The 22052-nt window shown below is 36.3% G+C and overlaps 1 protein-coding gene across 1 annotated transcript in view; it reads left to right on the top strand.

The window, feature by feature from the left end:
• The first annotated feature begins 3894 nt into the window (after positions 1 to 3894).
• LOC131042650 (peroxisome biogenesis protein 5) overlaps positions 3895 to 22052 on the top strand; it is a 176845-nt gene continuing 158687 nt past the window's right edge. The window contains exons 1-6 of the mRNA XM_057975967.2: positions 3895 to 4195; positions 4348 to 4482; positions 4576 to 4741; positions 13123 to 13316; positions 13906 to 14187; positions 14461 to 14583. Coding sequence (XP_057831950.1) covers positions 4076 to 4195; positions 4348 to 4482; positions 4576 to 4741; positions 13123 to 13316; positions 13906 to 14187; positions 14461 to 14583 — 1020 coding nt within the window. The 5' untranslated portion in view covers positions 3895 to 4075. The remainder of the gene's footprint in view (positions 4196 to 4347; positions 4483 to 4575; positions 4742 to 13122; positions 13317 to 13905; positions 14188 to 14460; positions 14584 to 22052) is intronic.

Raw genomic sequence — 22052 nt, 5'->3', positions numbered from 1 at the left:
TGCCCTGAAAATGGGCTCACTACCGAAGAAGAAAGAAAGACAAAGAAAATCTACCACAAGAAAAAAACACAGTCTACACTGCTGGAACTCCTTTTGGTAAATGTTGCACATAATCATTAGATTCCTTCAATCTCGCATATCTTCAACACAAAAAGCCACATACGAAATCATCAAATCAAACTCCTATATACACTATCTCCAAAAATCATAATTCTCAATGTCGGCTGAGATAGGGATCTAAAATAGGTCTCCACTAAACATTCCGGTGGTGGCAAGGAATGAAAAGTGAACCATGTCACATTGTTCTTCCTCTAACATATCAACACGCTACATACATCTCCAAGGCCGAACCTAAAATGCATCTACACGCTATACATCCTCAATATCTGGTCTAAGGCCTCGAGCTCTGGATCACGCCAGACCCAAATATAATATAGAAAAAACATCTTTTGAGATACCAATCACATCCGGTGAAACCGAGAAACCTTCACGTGCACAATATGCCCACTCCTACTTGCCATACCACATCTGGACTTAATCCAGACCTAAAGGTCAACATCAATGACAACACATAATGCAATGCTAACAACTACATGCACCTTTTGCCCATGATAAACACCTTTCACCATTACAGAGTTGAAAAGCATGAGCCAAATTAGCGTCACCAATCCCTAGTCCACCTCACGCTGATCCCACTCAAACAAAGACTACCGCTAAATAGAAAGAGACATGCCTAGTGTATCCATTACATATGGCAACCAACAAGGCAAAGGGGCAACACCATTGATCACAATGTCGTCTCCCCTAAAAAACCCTATCCCCAAGAGTGTTGTGCGATGCCATTTGTTGGTATCAAAGGTTGATTAAAAATAAGTACTATTATTATCAAAGAATGATGTAGAATTGCCTCTCGACATAATATAATATATATAAAGAGTTAATGACATAATATGATATATTATTACTACATTTATAATTTAATAATATATATAGTATAAATAGATTTAATATCAATTACAATATAATAATACAATTATTTTTTAAGTAGATTAATGAACAAATATGATATGTTTTGAGATACTTTATTTATAAAGATACATATGCTAGTTATATTATTAATATATATATATATAAAATACAAACACACATGTGTGTGTGTATACATACATACATACATACATACATACATACGTACATATATATACATACATATATATGCATACATACATATATATGTATACACATGTATGTACATACATACACACATACATACACACACATACACACACACACACATATACACATATACATACACATACACATACATACACATACACATACACATACATGCACACGTACACGTACACATACACACACACACATATACATACATACATACATACATACATACATACATACACATACACATACACATACATGCACACGTACACGTACACATACACACACACACATATACATACATACATACATACATACATACATACATAGTATAACAAGGGACACGATGTGTGAAGTTCCCACCAAAAGTATTAGGACATGTATTTAGAGTTAGGATTAGGTGGAATTAGTAGTTTGATGTTGTATTCATTTGATGAGAGTGCATAATTTGGAAGTGAGTATCCTAGATAGATCATTCATAATAGAAAGAGAAGTACAACATTTAGGAAAAAAAAATGTACAAATTACGAGGATAAATGGATAGATTAAATGCATTAGTATCATCCCTTATTAATATTACAAATAAGTTGTAATTCTCACAACCATGTCCTCGAATCCTTAAGGTATATCATCTAGATAACCTATTCATGATATAAATGCAACACAACCTCAACCCATCGATGACACTTACATTGGACCTTAAAACATGTTACAAAAAATACACACTAGGAAGTTTGATGGTGTAATGGTGGGAAAATGGTGAATGATAAATCAAGAAGGAAAACTACCCTTACCCTCAAAGAGAGATGAAAGTTTCACTATTGATTACCATTCAAGCACTTTTCACCATTACATTAGAAAGGGGAGAGGATAATTCACTGGATTCAATCTCTCCACACAAAGATGGTAGATTGAATTCTGAATGAATTGGGTATGCTAAGTTGATCCCCTCTTTCTTGTTTGAAATGGAAAGGAAGTTGATTGAATTATGTAGTGCAAAAGTGACAAAAAATTGATTATAACTTGAGATCGGAATATGGGATAAAGCTATGCACCTAGATTTAGCAATAAAATGTCAAGACAAAGTCACCCTGCGAATTTGAGGAAAAGTTGCTCAGACCATGGCGGGAATGTACACGGTCCTCCGAAAAATTGACAAAACGAAAAGGGTTTTTCTGCCTCTGCAAATGAAGCCCGAATCCGAAAGTACAGCTGCGCACTTGCAACCTACACACAGAAAAGAAAGAAAAATGGGTTGGGATTGGGGGTTTGCCTTTAGGTCAAACCACTATTTTTGGAATTAACCAAGTAATGAAAGAAAGTACTTGCAAGTAGATGTAAATGAAAGACTGAATTGTAAATCACCTCAAGGGAGGTTGTAGTAGCAATGTTGATAGAAATACTTGTGTGGAATTGAATGTTGAAATCAATCTCATCTTCAATGGTTGAATCCTTGACTTGAATGCAACACCTAGCCTTGAAGGGAGACTTGAGAATGCTCAATGCTAAAAAAGAATGCTTGAATGCTAGAATGCTCTTGAATGCTTGATCGCTTGTACATAATCCAATCTTGTCCAACTTCCACCTATCCAACTTATGCAAATGAGAGAGCTAATGCCCCCTTAAATACATGTTGGTGGATTTGAATTTCGTCACGGGCTGACATCGAGGGAGTTTCCTGCCTGAGGCACAACCAACAATGCAACCCTACGAAGGGTCCTGCCCCAAAATAGGGCAGGGATAGGGGCGCCACGCCCCTGTCCTGGGAGGACACGGGCGCCACACCCCTGTCCAAAAGGGGACAATGGTGCCACGCCCCTGTCCTACCCCTTTCTCTAGGACAAAGTGCAGACGGGATGATGCAGAGGCCAATGAAGAAGTTGTTTTTGCAAGCCGAGCAATCTCTGGTCTCCAATCAGTCTAGAGGATTCGAGTTCGCATGCGTGAGGACCCTAATGCAATCGAAAATTGCTAGGGTCGCAATTTTATGACACTACAGATGAAAAAAAAATTAATCACCTTGATTAACCACATGGAGATTTTTCTTATGTATAACAGATTCTATTTGGGTAGGTCACAATGACATCACTATATTTAAAACTTAAACAATTCATTTGGTATCAATGGTTGTGTAGTCAAATTAAAAGACTCAATGTTATTGAATTAGTTTTTACATAAAAGCTCCAAAAACAATATGATAATAATGTGACAAAAAAATATTTTAATACAAAGCTACGACAAACAAACTCAATCAACAATTATATTTAATAAATATAAGAAATAATACAATATCTAATCATAGAAAGAAATTTGTGTATTCAAAAAATTCTATATATTTTTTCACTATTCTAATAAATAAATAATAAAATAAATTCAGATAATATTTACTCTAACTTAAATGATCAATTCCACAAAATTAAATAATCTTAACACAATAAAATGTTAGCATAATGTAAAATAGAAGTGCCCTATAAGGTGGAGCCTTACAATATATTTAGTTGTAGGTTTTATAGTTTTCCTTCAAAATTTTCAGCCTTGAAATTTTAGGATTTTTTCGTTGGTTCATTGTGGATGGATAGAATAAAATATTAGAAAGCTTGTATTTTGTAAGAAATCACTTGGCGAAGGAAATAATATATTATGACCACATTTATAATATTATAATATATATGTTTATATATATATATATATAAAGTTAAAATGGAAACAGAAATTTATATGCTGCAGCCAACAATCCAAATTAATGATATTCATGGAATATTGCATTGTGATGGGGGATAGGTGTTGCAAGCAGTATAAATGATTTGCTGTCCCTTCTCTACTACAATTCTTTAGCTCTGAGGCAGGAGGCATACACAGGACCCGGGGTGATAAGGTCTGCATCAATTATAATAGAATGGCCATGCGAGATTTGATAACAGGGGGAGCAGCGTGTGCGGTCCCTGGAGCTCCTTCTTCTTCCTCTAATCCTCTCGGAGCTCTCGCAGATTCTATCTTGGGAACCTCTTCTAAACAGGTTTTTTTTAACTCCCCTTTTCTTTCCTCTCATCCGTATCCTGAATTTTGGCTTGAGCTCTGCTGTCATTTAAAAAAAAAAAATGGAATTCAATGCTGTATACGTTTAATTACGTGGACCACTGACTGTGAATGTTATTTTGTCTTTGACAGGAAAGGCTAAAAGAACTTCCAGCATTACCAGGACTAGGACCAAGTGCTTCTTCAGAGCTTGGATTTGATAGGCCTTTGACCTCTCTTCCAGGATCAGAATATGACCAGGAACCCTTTCAACGGCCTTATCATCAGGTTTGTCTTTATATTTTTTATTTTATCTCTCTCAATTTTGTGGTCTAATGTTTCTCAAGTGCCTTTATAATAGTTATTCTTAAATGTATGCAGGATGCAGAGTTTTTGCAACGCTTCAATTCTGCAGAGCGTGCAGGATATGAAGATGCATGGCAAGAGTCCACCGGAATCAAAAGAGAAAACCAGGATTACTTACCTGAGTTTGAACGCATTTACGATCAAGGTGTTAACAATTTTCATTCTCAACCTACTTTTGATGGTAAGACTCACTGTGGAACTTATAAATTCCAATTTTAGGTCTAGCGTTTTTGGCCTTATGCCAACTTTTTTTGAAATTGAATGTCTATTTTTGCTATACATTGGTAATCATGACGTTAGAATGAAGTTTGAGCAGAAACTTCATGATGTGCAACCTCACTCATGCATGGCTTAACTGTTTATGTCCCCTAGATTGGGCTTAATGGAGACCTACATGTTCCAAAATAATTTTCTTATAAGGTTTTGAAGCCATAAAAGTTATGAGTTCCACCTCAAACTGCTTCTTAGAGTGGTACATGTCTGCATGTTGCTTCATGTGGTTTGTGGCAGATGTCAATATTTGCCATGAGTTACATGCTTGGTAATGAAATTTTATGTATGGTAAATATTTTTGTAGGTCTTGTGAGGCCAACTTACATGGCTGTAGGAGAGTGTCCTTTTAAAAGAAGCAGTCTGGATAAAGGAGAAGACTTGAAGATAAATTTGGTATCTGAAAAAAAGACTTTTTTTATGAGCAGAAGTGAAGTTTGACTGTGATGGGTTCAGATTGCAGCCTGGTAGAAGTTCAGTAAGTTAAGCTCCCTAATTGGCTGAAGTAGCTTGATTTTCAAGAGATTCATCATGAATTTCTATACCATTATTGTACAAAATTCCAAAGTCATTCTTGGAGCATGACAATCCATTTCTTTTGCTCATTAGTTGAGTTCCTTGATTTTGGATTGTCTTAAGACTAAGATGGTTAATCCTAATTATAAATCTAGTGCTCAAAAAGAAATTTTCGCCACTGAGGAGTCATAGTTAGAATGGCTAGCATTACTTTGGTATAAGTGGAATGTACTTCTGACAGTTAATTAAAATATTGCTTTTGGAGACATAAGATAATTGTCTTGAGGAAGAACTGCATCCAAACAATGTCTAGAGGTATCACACAGTAATAAATGGCCTTGGAAAATTTAATTCTAGTCAACATAGATGCAAAATCAGGGGCAGCATCTTGGGAAGAGTCAATCCATTGGAAATCATCTTTCTTTGTTAAACTATTGCCAGGAGAATATAGAAGAAGCTTTAGACAAACTGAAAGTAGAAATCTCCCAAGTCCATAAATCTCATAGTTTTGCAAGTACTGTGAAGACTAGCCACTCATGGTGGATGGTTTTGATTATGGGTGGACCTCTTTGGATGTTGTCAATATATATAATATGGTTTTGGAGAATTTACATTCTCTGTCTTTCGCATATGACTTCTGTTGTTGGAGGGAGGAAAAATCTTTCTCTATATGGGCAACATGCACTGTTTCTATCTTGCTATAAGTTAAGAATAATTTTAAAAAATGTAAATTTATTGAGTTACATATTAAATATCATGCTTATAAATTCTTGGAAAACTGTAAAAGAATTACATAGACCAAAGGACATAGCTCTAATAATCCAGAATTTTTTTGGCATTTGTCTTTCTGTCTTGTGTATTTCTTTTTATATGTTTGAAAACGTCATTAAAACTATATTTTGGATTACCATACGTTTATTTAATTAATAATTATTTTATAAGTGTTTAAGATACTTTGTGCTGCACATAAAAATATAACATGAATAAGAGTGTGCATCAATGTATTTCATGATGAACAGGAGTGTCCATGTAATTTGAGGAAATCTTCATTAGGGTTCATTGATATGGTATTGCATTCAGGGCAACAGGATTTCTTTGTATCTTTCTAAATACTGTGAGTGAAACCCGCTAGCATTTCCCTTTCCTTACTCCTCATGCATGCAGCAGATCTGGTGTACTTGGGTTGCTGCATTTGAGCAGAGGAGCACACAAACAGCAGTGCACAGGTTGAGGGGTTTTCTTGTATTATAGTATGGGTAGATCAAGCAGCCATTAACTACCCTTAATATTCTTTTTCTACCCTCCACCCTGTCTATCGGCTCTGATTGCAGTTGTGCTATCAGACAGTCAGTCCTAACTGTTAATCGATCCTCAGAACAATCACCCCTTCTTCAAAGTAAGAATAGTTGATGGGCATTAAATAGCAAGCAGGGCATTAAGATATCACAGAATTGCAATTAAAATATAGTTGAGCTATGAAGGTTTACAGAGCCAACATGATGCGAGAGGGTTCACACATTGCTGTTGGACTGGTTTATGCCTGGTACAATTGCAGAGGTTTTCTGATTATTGTGGAAGCCCATGGTAACAAAAACTGGGCTATGAAGACACCAGAAGTTCAATACAGCAGGCTTTCCGGCAGAAATTTTGAAATTGAGGAAATATGTTCTGAATTTTGGAAACTTCTTTCACTGCTCCAACAACAACTACAAGAGGAAAGCATTCTCAATGATTTACAGGCTTGTATATCCGTGCTTTAGAAATCTCACTCATCTCCATTCACCAGTCCACTTTTTTGGCGACTCGAGGAGATTGTTTCCATTATTCAAAATAAACAATTAAAGTTGTTCATTCACCATTAATACCTCAAAGAAGAAAGAATTACCCATCAAAAAACAGGTGGAAGAGAAAAATTCATTGGTCCAAGTGGTTGAGGGGTGAAGAAACCCTTTTTGTTGTTGCTATGGTTGTTCAGGTCAAATTTGATGAGGGTTCACACATTGCTGTTGGACTGGTTTATGCCTGGTTTTCTAATTATTGTGGAAACCTGTGGTAACAAAAATTGGGCTATGAAGACACCAGAAGTTCAATACAGCAGGGTTTCTGGCAGAATTTCTGAAATTGAGCAAATATGTTCTGAATTCTGGAAACTTCTTTCACTGCTCCAACAACAACTACAAGAGGAAAGCATTCTCTATGATTTACAGGCTGGTATATCCGTGCTTTAGAAATCTCACTCATCTCCATTCACCAGTCTATTTTTGCCGACTTGAGGAGATTGTTTCCATTATTCAAAATAAACAATTAAAGTTGTTCATTCACCATTAACACCTCGAAGAAGAAACAATTACCCATAAAAAATCCATCGAAAAACAGGTGGAAGAGAAAAGTTCATTGGTCCAGGTGGTTGAGGGGTGAATAAAACCCTTTTGTTGTTGCTATGGTTGTTCAGGTCAAATTTGATGAGGAAAAAGCTCAGCATGCCAAAGCACTAAAACCTCCTGGTTCATGGACTTTCCAAACTGATTGAGCCCCTATAGGGTCACACCTTCTGATGGGTTTCTTAGGCTTGAAAGACACCTTCTTGGAGAGAGGTTGGTCAACTCTAGTTAACACCCTTGTAATTAGATTTTGGTATAGTGAAGAGCGCTTACAAACCTGTGCAGCTAAGAAACTGCTCTTTCTGTGCGTGTATGTCAAAATCTTTTTGATGCTGATCTCACAAGACTTTAGGTGAAGGAGCTTAGGAAGGCTCATGCTCTAGTTGTTGTTAGAAAGGAGAGCATGTGGGTCATTATTAGAGACTTTGAAAAGTTATTTTTTTCATTCCCCACCTCAATGCTGGTCACACACTAGTTTGTCTGCATGATTCTCGGGTCTCAGTTGATGGAGATGGTCTATCCATTGCCTGTTGGAATTGTAATGGTTATGTGTGGTCTTCTCTAGGTACCTTCTAGGATGTTATTGCTTAATGGGTTATCATCTTTCTTGCTGAGACCCATGAGAACATCATGTGAGCTCTCCTTGCAGCCACAAGCTATGTTTTGGCCTCTACCTTTAGGTGTGACATTTGTAGATCAAGGTTGTTTGTGGTTTGAGTGGCATAGCTTGCCTCTTCCTTAAAAACTTTCAGTCCTGGATATCGTGATTGGTCTCTGATTTACATTGTAGATAAATGTGGTTCTAGATTCAAAGAATACTAATACTATTAATACATGATGTTTTCATTGCTGCATGCTATTTATGGCTACCTTCTTTTCACTATAATGTGTACATTGAGAGGGATGATTACCTTGATCTCTATCAAAAGATTTTCTCCTACTCCATGGTAATATAATTCTTCTTGATGACTTCAATGCTTGCACTAAAACCCACTAGTACCCATTTATGATCTTTCTGATGATGAGATTTATCTTTGGAATTGGATGCAGATGACTTTGGCTTGTTGAGGACTTAGGTTGACATGAACAACAATGTCACTACTTATAGGAGATACTTTATTTGGTTGGAAGAATCTCAAAGTCTGTACATTCTTCACAAAATCTTTTGTTTCCTAGATTTTCATAATTTATTAGCCTCCTTGATGGTGGTGTTTGTAACATTGTTAATTATTTTCTTAGTAGTTGATTTTTCATCCCCTAGATTTGAGATCTCTGTCTTGCATCTACCCACTCTTGTCGACCATGCCATTTTAGCCTTCACTTTGCATGCTCCACTTCTTGCTCCTTCCCCCTTTTACCTTCTTTTGGTCACCAATATTTGTTGCACCATGATCCATTTTGATGATGAGTAGTCCATTGAGTATGCTTCTTGGCTTTCCCAAATTGTGTCCTACTTCTACTCCTTTCCACCTTCCATAGTGTTTCTCTTTAATGTTCTTTGGGAGGCAGTCCTTGACTTCTTTATTGACATATATCATCACAAAACTATGACCTTGTCTATATGGTTAATTCTATTTCAATCATTGGTTTGATAGTTAGTGTAAAGCCATGCGTTGAAGACTGTTTTGACTGTTTTTTTCTTGCACATGGCCTTCCCTCTATTTTCATCACTTGTAGATACTACCATTGTTTCCTTTACATGGAAATGATCTCTTTGCCACCCTCCATCAGTTGAGAACTTTTGGCGTACTTTCCTACCAAGGAATACTCTCATTTTTCATATCACCTTGTTTGCTTTGGTCTCCTATTCTATTTCTCTTTATAATATCCTCGAGCAGCTTAGGACTAGAGTTCACTCTTCTCATCCCCTCTACCTTGCTCCCCCATTTCCCTTGTTTTCTATAGGTCACTCCAAGTAGAATTTCTCAAATATGGTGTGGATTCAAATACCTAGACCATTTAATAATTGTTAACGAGCTTGTTTGCTTTGGGTTCACCTCTACTTAGTCTCAATATATTATCCAACCCATTGTCAAATTTGGGGATTGCTCTTCTCATTTCTCTTGGGTCTTGCTTGGGTTGACTATTCTATCTCTCTTTATAATATCCTTGAGCAACTTAACACTAGAGTTTGCTCTTCTCATCCTTCTACCTTGCTCCCCCATGTTACTTGTTTTTTGTAGGTCACTCCAAGTAGAGTTTCTCAAGTATGGTGTAGATTCACTTACCTACTCCATTTCATAATTATTAAGGAGATTGTTTGTTTTGGGTTCACCTCCATCTGCTCACAACATATCATCCACCCCATTATCAAATTTGGGGATTGCCCTTGTTCAATTAATCATGGTTATCTTGATTAGATGTACTTTTGCCAAATTCTTGCCACAAGACTTGATAGGATACTCTTTGAGTTGTTGGAGGATAGGAATTTGAGGGCTAGAGGGTAGGTTGGTTTTAGGAGAGATTTCCAGATCATTGGCCACATTTTTACTCTTTGTGCTATCATTGAAGAGGGTTGTCTTTGGCCTTCGAAAGCTTTTTGTTATTTTGTGGGCTTTTAAGGTCTTTGTTTTTCCAAGATTTTTGGGATAATGATATTTCCAATACTTTCATTATCGCCATCATGTGGCTCTAGAAGGCAATTGTTGGACAATTCCATACTCCTAGTGTTTTCTTTGACTTTGTCAATAGTACTATTGGAATCAAGAAAGTTTGCCCTCTTTTCCCAACTCGTTTTGTATGCATGTTGATGAGCTTGAGGATCACAGACATCATATTTTTGTTGATAATGATTGATTACGTCACCATGTTGTGATTGCTATTTTGTCCGTTGTGGATGATGAGGTACTCATTTTCCTAGTTGGCTACAGAGTGACAAAGACTACTTGATGCCCCTTTTGAGTTTTGTGATCTTTGCTAGCTTGTGGTCAACCTCAGTAAAGTTAAGCTTATGGTCTTCGACACCACCAAGGATGCTCTTTTGAGATTCCTTTTCTACAAAGGGTGCCCAATGGAGATCACCACTTATACCTATCTAGGAATTTTGTTTATTGGTCCTTCTCTTTCTTTGCAACCCGTGTCATAGTATTGTTTTGCAATGGATACACCTCACTCTCTTGCTCTTTGTCCTTGAGAGCCATGCTTCTAGGGGGATTTCCAAGATATCTCTTGGAAGGCATACCCCTTTGATGCAGTGATTAAGCTCATAATGAAGAAGTATTGTTTTGAGGTTTGGGGGCCTAGCTTGGGATCTTGTGATTGGGTTTTGGTTGAGAGGGTTCAAATGATTATGCTTTAGTGTATGATCTAGTGGAAAAAGATGTTCCTTATAGCATTTTCACTCTGAATTTATTGCACAATCCTGTTGTCTTGAGAATATCTTTAGATTGGCATGGTTTATATATAGTCTTAGATTAGTGGGTTGCCCTAGTGTTGGATCGTGTGATTGGGTTTTGGTTGAGAGGGTTCAAATGATTATGCTTTAGTGTATGATCTAGTGGGAAAGGACAGTTAATTATAGCATTTTCACGTTGAATTTGTTGCACAATTCTATTGTCTTGAGAGCATATTTAGACTGGCTTGGTTTATACATAGTCTTAGATCCATGGGTGGTTTTGTTTTGTATCATGAGGATTTTGACACTTTGTTCATCAAAGAAGGTTGCCTCTCTAGGTCCCTCTAGATGTTGATGTTGCTGTTTACTAGAGGTCTCTTTGCTCTTCCAATATATTGACATTTCTTTGGACAAGCTTCCTTCGTTTATGCACTCCTTATGTGCTCCTCATCGCCTTTCCTAGGGAAAGAGGTGTTCAATTGGTATGTTAGAGAGGAGATTGGATGCCAATACATTTGGGTTACCTAAACCTCAACATCATTTGTCTCATGGTTTGAGGGTTGCCATCAACTTGGTGTTGAGGTGGACAACCATATTATCTTGAGTGAAAGGGTTTGCTTCATTTATTCTCTCCAAGAGCTTGAATTTGTGGAGCCTTTTGTTTTGGTGTGTGGTCTCCTATGGAATTCGTGGGAACTACCATTGTCTATATAAAGATTCCAGTGGTTATCTATCCAATGTCTTTTGCTACCTTGATTAGTGATGCATAGCCTATTTCTTGGCAAGGTTACCACTTTCAAGCATAGATCTTTTTGTGGTTCTCCAAGATCTACTATGTCGATACTTCCTTTTTCAACATGTGTTATATGTTGAAGGCACTAAATGATCTTTGGGTAGTTGATTCACATAAGGATGGAGACAAAACCAGTGAGACATTGTTTGCCATTGTGATCTATTGCGACGAAGACTTCTGAATACCCCAACTTTCATTCTAATGGTCATGGCTCTATCTCTTCTTGATGTTAGAGACCATTTAACATCCTTATTTCATGTTACAAATCTTGGGGGCAAATCCACATTATTGGTTTCTTCTTTATCATCAACAATTCTTCCTCTTTTGAGTGTAAGGAGAGGATCTATGCAGAATTGATTGCCTCCCAGGAATGTCAAGCTTTACCCCCTTGACCATGGACTTTCCCATACAAGCATTGTCAAACTTTGCATTGGTGTTCCTACAGTGATTGATAATAATATCATTGGCTCCTCCAACGCGTTCCAAAACCTTGGTACCACAAGTTTTTGGTTCCTTGCATGGGTGGTCTTCGTCTACTTCCACTACTTCACTGCATTTCCCCTCATGCTTCTATTTACACTTGTACTAGTTTTTGGTTTTTGCTTTTTGGGCTAATGCTTGTTTGATGTTTGCCTATTTCTTTGTTTTCTCTGCCTTAAATGCTTTATTATATTTGCTTTGAGTCTAGGCCCCCTTTTGTTCTAGTTCTTTGCAATTGTACTTGATGTACAGTCCAGTTCCTTTGATCTATTCTTGGTCATTCGTGAACAATAATATAATTTCTTTTTTTCTTTGTAGTAATGAATGGGGTCAGCTGGACAGACTGAATGATAGAGATGTGTTTTAACAGACAAGATAGCACTCTATATTTATATCTCTACACAGGCCGTTCTTGCAGATCCTCTTTTGGATTGGTTTATGAATCTGTATTTGTTTTTGGATGCTTGCATACAGCACTATTAAAAGTATATAATCTGATTTGAACAAAACCTTAGAAACTTAGTTGGACACCGTAGAATTTTTATATATTAAAATGATAACTGCTTCCTTCATTGACAGGGCATTGCAGCAAACAAGCAATTTGATTGACTGTTAGAAAGCAGACATATAACAAGTTATGTTTACAAATTGCCAAAATCTGCCCAATATTATGATGTTCAGGATGCACATGATACCAAATATACAGATTATTTGTGATGCTCTTAAATATGTTCACATTTATTTCTAAACGTACTTTTGTATGAGATACATGTGTTGTTTCTTTTCAGGCACTCCACAAAGGGTACTGTCGGGTTTCCTCCGGTCATTCGTGGACAGCAGCCGATCAGAATATCCTTTTCGTCCAGCACAGCTTCCAACTCTAGGATTGTCTGAAGGCGACAAACGATGTATACGTGACCGGAGTACCATTATGGCACGACACTTTTTTGCTGATAAAAGTGAGGATTATATTAATGCACAGGTCAGTGATGGGTCTAATGAAACTTTGTTGTGTCTGTATGTATCAAGGGTACATTGAATGTGTCAAGGAGAGAGCTCACTTTGGTTTTCAATATCCACATGCTTTGGTAGTTAGTTTGAATGTTTAGAGCTGATTCTGTCTATTTGGATAGCGACTACTGAAATCATACATTTCTGAATAAGCTGCAATAGAATGTTTTGAATTATTTATATTGTATTTCCATTTTGTAGAAAGAAATAAAGAGAAAAATATTAATTATCATGTATGAGTATGACTAAAGCTGGTCAAGACTTGAAAGTACAGCTAAGAAAAAAGGGTTAAGAGTTTTGTGCAGTATGCTCAATATTATTTAATAATTACCAGTTATGTGTATGCTTGTTTGCAATTCACACATTGACAAATTTGTTGGTCTAAATTTTGGATCCATTGTTCTTACTTTTGAATCATGTTGATTTTATGTTTGATACTGGCTAGTTGCTACCATTTGGGACATATGCGAGAACTATATGTGATACCCTTATTTTTCTGATAGAAACATAACATACATTTTTCAGTTCATATTGTAATATTTTGTGTTTTTTTCTTCCAGATAAATTCACTTTTGCATTCCTTGGATATTGAAAATGATCTTAGGGGTTGGCCTCCTCAAGCTGGGAGGTTCTCAGAGCTGGAAGAATACTGGAATGAATCCCAAGTTACAGGTTATAATTCTATGCATAAGACATTTGGAAGCAAATTTGATGCCTCTCATCCTGCAGACAACTGGGTTGCAGAGTATAGTCAAAGAAATATGTCAGAAAATGCAGGATCCTGGGCTGAAGAGTTTCAGCAGAATCGTGGTGTTGATGCATGGGCAGATCAGTTTAATCAGGTCCAATGGTTTTTTCCTATGCTAGATGCTGCTTTTGAAATATGAAGTTCATTGTAGATTGTCTATTCATTGTTTCATATATTATTTGGGTACTTGACAAACTAAGGATATTGATATTGCTTTAATTTTATTGTCAAGCATAACTGTTGATGCATTTGTTATTTCTGCTCAATTTTCTGAGCAATGGATTGATCATGGATTCTTTCTAGTATTGCAAATGGTCTTTTTCTGGGCAGATCGAGGTTTGTTTTGACACTCTGTAATATTTGTCAGGAACAATCTCAGATGGATTCAATTGCACCTTTGAGAAATGGTAACTTCTCAAACTCTGCAGCACTGGAGCAGACACGTATGCTTGCACATACACTGTCTCAAAATGCAGATCCAAAATTTCAGGTTTGCTTATGGCTTGGAATCAGTTAATTATTAAATTTAACGTGTCTATTTTTCAGGTGCTTTTTGGCAATGAAAGTGATTTTAAACTAACTACTCTAATTTTCCTTTATGGGAAACAAGCATTGGGCTATTTTTTGGCTATGATGTTTGCAGATTAGGTAGTTAACATCTATATTACGCTATGTTACCCCGAAGTTCCGAGACAAGGGGACGGGGGGATGAGGAAATGGGTTTCTGGGATGTACTTTTCTTTGCCATTTTAGGGGATGGCTATATAAAAAATAGGGAAAATTAAATATATGTAGGGAAATTTCAAATTTCTAATATATGTTATGGTAAATCGATGTATTAAACAAAGGAGACGAAGGCTCCCTAAATACATTTACAAGACAATTTTTCTAAATGAAACAATCGTGGACAGAAGCTAGAGTTAGAAGCTACCTAAACTAAGATGACCATTAAAGAAACATTACATTATTTTAAGACCCTCCCTTAATGGTCATTGTTCTAACTACCCTACAAAAGGCAATCTGTAGGTCTTCTGGGTACAAATGCATAGAAGGCTGCCCCCTTTTCTGGTCACGAATGCATAGAGAAGGCTGTCCCTTTCTCTTCAGAATGCTTTGCAAAATGAGTCTGCTGCCTCTTCCTAATTTTGCAAAACTTTTGGAAATGACCAAGACAATCGTAAACTGAAAACAAAACTGCCCCTCCCTGTAGCCGGAGTGGTCGAGAATAGCTTCTAAAACTGAAACCACAATTTTGAGAAGAAAATCGCCAAACCTGAACTGCTCAAAAAAACAGCCATGATTTTGTGGAAAAAAATTGGCAAACCCTTGTGTAGACTGTTGCCCTAGCAACTCTAGGTGCGTTCCAGAACAGTTGCAAAATCGTATAGATAATTTTTGAGGACAAAAATTATAAACTCGTATAGAACTGTTGGAAAAAATTATGAACTCGTATAGATAATTTTTGAGGACAAAAATTATAAACCAAGAATAACAAAATCACATGTGAACTAGCACCTTTGCGAATTACAGATGAAACACTATTTTTGAAGAGAAAAATTGAAAAAAAACCTACAAACAATTTTTTTAGGGAAAAAAATCGTGAAAACCTAGAAATAAATCATTTAGGACAAAAAAATTATAAAAACCCACCCAAAATATTTTTTTAAAGAGAAAAATTATTAAAATCCATCTAGAATTTTTTTAAGGAGAAAAATTGTTAAAGCTCAAATATAATTATTTTATGGACAAAAATTATAAAACCCTCCCAAAATTTTTTAAGGGAAAAAAATTATAAATCCATGTAGAATTTTGTAAGGAAAAAAATTATGAAAAACCTAGAATGCATGGCATGAAAACCTGTTGTGAAAAACAGAGGTAAAAAAAACCTGTCACGGGTGTCACAAAGGAATCTTTTGTCGTAGGTCGCAGAGATAGAAAATGACACATGCAAGCAGAAAACAAATGCGCGAGGTTTGCATGCTCCAAAAGAACTATTGAACATTTGTAGAAACCCATGATTCGCCACCAGAAAACGACACCAAAAAGAAGAAAACAATGCCCACGAAATACACAAAAAATGACGTGGGTTGAAACCCAAAACGGAGGTCATTGTGTGGGAAGTAAAAAATGCCATTAAAAAAATGTCGTTGTAGCTCCAAAATGGTGTGAGGAGGTCGTGGAAACAAAAACACAGATGTGAACGACCGTCATGTTGAGAAACGCGAATACATAGGGCCGAAAATGATGTGGACAAAGACTAAAAGCTGTCGGGAAAAGCCAGCACGAAACCCTTCGCATCTGCCAAAAAAAACGCGTTTTAAAAACCGTCAAATTTCAGAATAACAAAACCCCACGAATTTTTATCATAAAAAATTTGCCAAATTTTGAAAAACCCCATCGACTCACTCTAATACCATGTTATGGTAAATTGATGTATTAAACAAAGGAGATGAAGGCTTCTTAAATAGATTTTACAAAGACGATGTTTTTAAATGAAACCATAGTGAACAGATCTAGAGTTAGAAACTACCTAAACTAACTAAGATGGCCATTAAAGAAACATTACATTATTTTAATAATATATTCATATGATGACAATGCTACATTGAGTCTTCGGACGTGTAGTGTCGCGGTTAAAATACTTCGTTGGTGAAGCGGCCACCAAGGTTCAAATCCCTGCTGGGCCACTGAGCTTTCATGCCTTGTGCTTTCGCTAGGCCGTTGAGCTCGCAGGTTTGATCAAGTGAAGTGTGGGGATGAGGTCCCTTGTTTGTGGCCTCACCGCTTCATAGCTTTGGGTCAAAAGTGTTTCATGTGAAGTTGGAGGGCATGTCGTGCTAGTGTCACCAATCACGCAAAAAAGTTTACCAGGCATAGTTTAGAAAAAAAACAAGGCAACATTGACAAATCAAAATTTTAAATCATTCATTGTTGCCATTTCTGCAGCTCATGTTTTATGAGTGTAAAGCAAGTGTAAAGTACTGAAATATGAAATATTTTTCCAGTGAATTTAGTGATGTTATTAGCAAGATGGCCTGTTTTGTGCTTAATAAATTTAAAGTAAATGTTCTTCATATTTGCAATCTGTTACTATGCTGATCATATTGTTTTAATGTCAATAATTAACATACACGAGTGGGTTTTGGTAAAAGCAGTATTGATATCTAGTTGAAACATATAACTGACAAGTGATGCACTGCATACCTAGTTATTTCAACTGCTGTTGAGGCATTATGAATTTTTATGTGCAAATTGTAGTATCATTCCATTTACATTGTATTGACATGGTGTGACAAAAGTGTAAAATGATTCCATATAACTGACAAGTTTTAAGATTGGACTGTTTTTTAAAAAAATATGTTGACATTTTAGGGGGGACGGATGGCTGTCCCTGGGACAGTCGGGGTATGTCTAAGAAGTCCCTGGAATGGGCACCCATCCTCCCTTGACTTTCCATCTGTTTCTGATAAGCAGGGATGTTTCCGTGAAAAAACAATTTTTTGGGGACGGCAAGGTGATGTTTCCTTCTGCTCCCTGTCCCTAGAATGTTTCTGTTTCTGAAATGGCCGAAATTCTCCAAGAAACGCATCCTCGGGTAACAATGTAATATTATTATGTTGTGAAGGAATTTGTACTTGAGTGTTGGTAAACCAATTAATATTGTATTACTATTAAATTTTGGAGGGATGGGCATGGGTTATAGTAAGCCATATACACCAGGTCCCTTTTTGGCCACTACTTGGTAAAATATTTTACATAGATTAAAGAGGAGGATTCTGAGAAGTGGTGCTACACAAGCAAGCTGCCACATGGGAATTTAGCCATGAGTAAAGACATAGCAATTCAAAGTGGTGCTACAGTAGCAAGGTGCCACATCTGAATTTATCCTTAAATTAAAAGAGACAGATTCTGAGTGGCATCACACAAGTAAGATGTTGCATAGGGATTAAGACATGGATTAAAGACAGATTCCAAGTGGTGCCAAATGAGAATTTAGCCACAAAGTAGACCAAAGGCGATGTTGATGAGACCCAACCAAGCGACAATCTACTAATGTTGTACATTGTGACCTTTCTGATGTTGTAAAGTTGCGTTTAGGGTTTTGAAAAATAAATTGAATGAATGATTCAATAATCGGATAATTACATTGAACGATATACACGTATATATAGGGGTTACAAGACGACGTTCTATAAATAGAACTAGCCGTTAAAGTGAAATCAAATAAGCTAAAAAGCTTAAAAAGCTAAATATAGCTTAAAGGCTAAATAATAAAAAGCTAACTTAACAAGCTAAATAAGTCGACTAAAAAGCTAAATAGCTAAATAAGTCGACTAAAAAGCTAAATAGCTAAATAAGTCGACAACTAAGATGATTGCTAAAAATAGAAGATGACCATTATAGAAGATATTAATATTATTTTAACACCCTCCTTAATGGTCATCATACTCAATACCCTATAGAAGACATTGTAGGTGTTATGATCACAAATGCAAAGACCATTTGTTGCTATGGAGACCCTCCCAGGATTTGCAGAATGTAAATGACCAAGAGTACCAAAAGCCATCCAATCTAATGTAGCCTTCACATGCGAATTAGAGATTTGGCACACATGAATTACTGAAGCCTGAAACCATGATTTTGAGGAAAAAATCAACAAACCCTTTTGCAGAAGAGTACCAACTCCAAAATTGACTGCAAGATACCACGGTTGCAGATGTTTGCCCTGGCAGGTGCGACCCAAATTGACTGCAACAAACCTCAATCATTGAGGAAAAAAATCGATCAAAACCAGAGAACTTTGCGAATCACAAATCCCATGCGAACTTCACGTATTACAGATGATTTTTGAGGAAAAAATCATAAAAACCAGCAAACAATTTTTGAAGAAAAAATTATGAAAACCTAGAAATCCCATGCAAGCTTTGTGGATGACAGATAATAATATCTAAGGAAAAAATTCAAAACCTTGCGAACAATTTTTGAGGAAAAAAAATGTGAAAACCAACCAAACAGGAAATTTTCTTATCACAAAGCATAGAATGCTGACTCCTTCTCTCCAGAATGCTCTGCAACATGAGCTTGCTCCTGTTCTTGAGACCCTCCCAACCTAGATTTCACAGATGCCAACAATTTTCTGCAATCTTTTTTCATATGGCCAAACTGGTGACAATAGTTACATTGTACACCCTTCTTCTTTGAAGACTGCGAATGTTGACCTTGCCCCTTCTATTGGAAGGACTGACCTTTACCTTTGTTCTTATCCAAAACTGTAGCTGTGAAGGCCTGTTCAGTGGACGAACTAGCGTTGCTTCCAAACTGCTGCTTCCATCGATCCTGCTGTAGAAGCTTGTTGCAGAGATCAGGAAACTTCAGATCAACACTAGTAGATGAGATATTGAGAGTATCATTGAAATGCTTGTACGATCTGGGAAGGCTTTTCAGCGTGATCACTACCATATCCTCTTCCACCATGGTTCGGCCTATAGCTTCCAATTGGCCATAGATCTCCTTGATCTTCGTGAGATGTGCTTGGATAGAAGACTTCTCATCCATCATGATAGAAAACAACATATTCTTCAGAAAGAAAACTCGGCTCTTGTCGGACATTTCATGAAGATCCTTCAAAAGATCCTAGATCTCTTTAGATGTTTTACTTGAAGGCACTTGAGGGAGTTGATCATCTGTGATTGAGAGTTTGATAAGCATGACAACCTCTCGATTCTTCGTATCATGTTTGTCTTGATCTTCACCTGCTGCTGTAGGACGAGGAACCTTACAAAGAACAATCTGATCAAGGCAATGATATTCAAATACCGATAACATGCACTGTTTCTAGGTGTTGTAGTTGACGCCACTGAACTTTTGACTGTCTTCCAACATGATGTTGGTCAAAGATGCCATCATGAAAATCGAGGTTCAGCGAGGTCAACTTAGTGAAAGCAAGAGATAGAAGAATCTGATTTAAAAAAAATCAGAATAGAAGCAGCTGTTGAAAAAATTTAAACCTTGGAGGAGAATTCTGGCATGAATTCCAAGGCACAAATTTTGAGGTTTGGAAGAAACCCAAAAATTAAAATTTTCTGCAAACTGAAAACCTGAAATTTTTCCTGAAAATAATCAGAAAAAAATAATAATTTGTAGAAAATAGAAAAATACCTTTGATTTTTTTGTAAAAAATAGAAAAATATAGACGATTTTTTTTTTCAAAAAAACGCAAAAACAAATAGGGGTAGAAACCCTAGGTCGGATGTACAACATAAACGACACCTAGAAGACACCTAAATTCCCGATGTCCACAAAATTAGTAGAAATCGCGGACTGTTTTTAAATTCCAAGGCAAATTCGTTGGCACAAAATTCGAGGCATGGAAAACGAGGCACCCAAAAAAATATGAGACCAACCTAGAAAAGCTCTCGAAAAACCCACCAAGAATCTGAAATCAGAATGCAGATCCGACGGCTCAGAAATTGAGGCACAAAAAATGATGCACCCCAAAAAATCTGACGACAACCCAGTTGAGGTCTCGAAAAACCCACCAAGAATTTGCAACCAGAATAAAATTTTGACTTGAACTAAAGGGTCAAAACCCTAGTCGAAAATTGTAGAAACCCTAGGAAAATTTTCAACTTGCAAAAAAAAAATCTGCCCAGGAAGAGAAAAAGAACTCTCTTTAAAAAAAAAACAGTTTAAAAAAAATCTCTTCAATAAAAACTTCGAAAAATTTTAATAACAAAAACTTTTGAAATTTTTAATTTCCATGCTCTGATACCATGAAAGATAAATTGAATGAATAATTCAATAATCGGATAATTACATTGAACAATATACACACGTATATGTGGAGGTTACAAGATCATGTTCTATAAATAGAACTAGTCGTTAAAGTGAAATCAAATAAGCTAAAAAGCTTAAAAAGCTAAATATAGCTTAAAAAGCTAAATATAGCTTAAAAGGCTAAATAATAAAAAGCTAACTTAGCAAGCTAAATAAGTCGACTAAAAAGCTAAATAGCTAAATAAGTCGACAACTAAGATGACTGCTAAAAATAGAAGATGACCATTATAGAAGATATTAATATTATTTTAACAGGTTTTAGCTCCAAATTAGTCCTATAGTTGTTGGAACCATAGTTTGCAAACTCTGCAAGTACTCTTTGAGTTGCCGAGCACTCTCAATTTTTTTTGCTCTGCAAACTTGTAGAAAAATGTGGTCAAAATTGTCTATGTGGGTAAAACATTGGTTAAATTGCGTTTTTCATACCATTCTTTTGCTATACAACCATGCATTTTCTCTTTTGAGATGCCAATTTTTAACTAAATAATAAATACATTTTGTAATTGAAATTTGCAAAAAAAATATTTTTCTTAAGAAATCTTAATTTTTAGTGAGCACCAATCCCCTTGAAGTATAGTGAGCACCAACCCACTAGAGAGACCAATCTCAAATGCCTAGGTCTGAGCAGCAACTCAGGAGCTAGGACCTCAATCTCAACAATATGGAAGATAAAATTAGGACTTTCAGAATACAACTTGCCTTTAATCAAGGCGGCATCAATATTCACTTCTCATGATCTTATGATGTTTTGATAGTGTCGCACTTCATTTAGGAACTCTTCATTTGACTCATTCTTCAACTCGCATGATATGAACTTGTATCCTCATAAGTACATTACTACTTCAACACATACACACCCAATGACTTTAGGACACTCATATATATGAGTTCTAATTACAATTAAAAACACAAGTCAACCACATACATAGTTAAGCATTTTACAATTCGGCCATACATTTTATTTCATCAAACATGTAGTAGGCTGGGTCCTAATTAGCCCATACACAAATCAATGCAAAAAAATCACACTTCACGGAGTAGCTTAATTAAGTCCAAAATGTAATACTCATGTAATCTTTGATAGAAGCACATGCTACACAACATTCGTATGTTTGCCATATC

The sequence above is a fragment of the Cryptomeria japonica genome, chromosome 3, assembly GCF_030272615.1.
Source record: "Cryptomeria japonica chromosome 3, Sugi_1.0, whole genome shotgun sequence".
NCBI classification, from domain to species: domain Eukaryota; kingdom Viridiplantae; phylum Streptophyta; class Pinopsida; order Cupressales; family Cupressaceae; genus Cryptomeria; species Cryptomeria japonica.
Note: the sequence above shows the minus strand (reverse complement) of the source record. Positions and strands in the feature narration are given on the sequence as shown.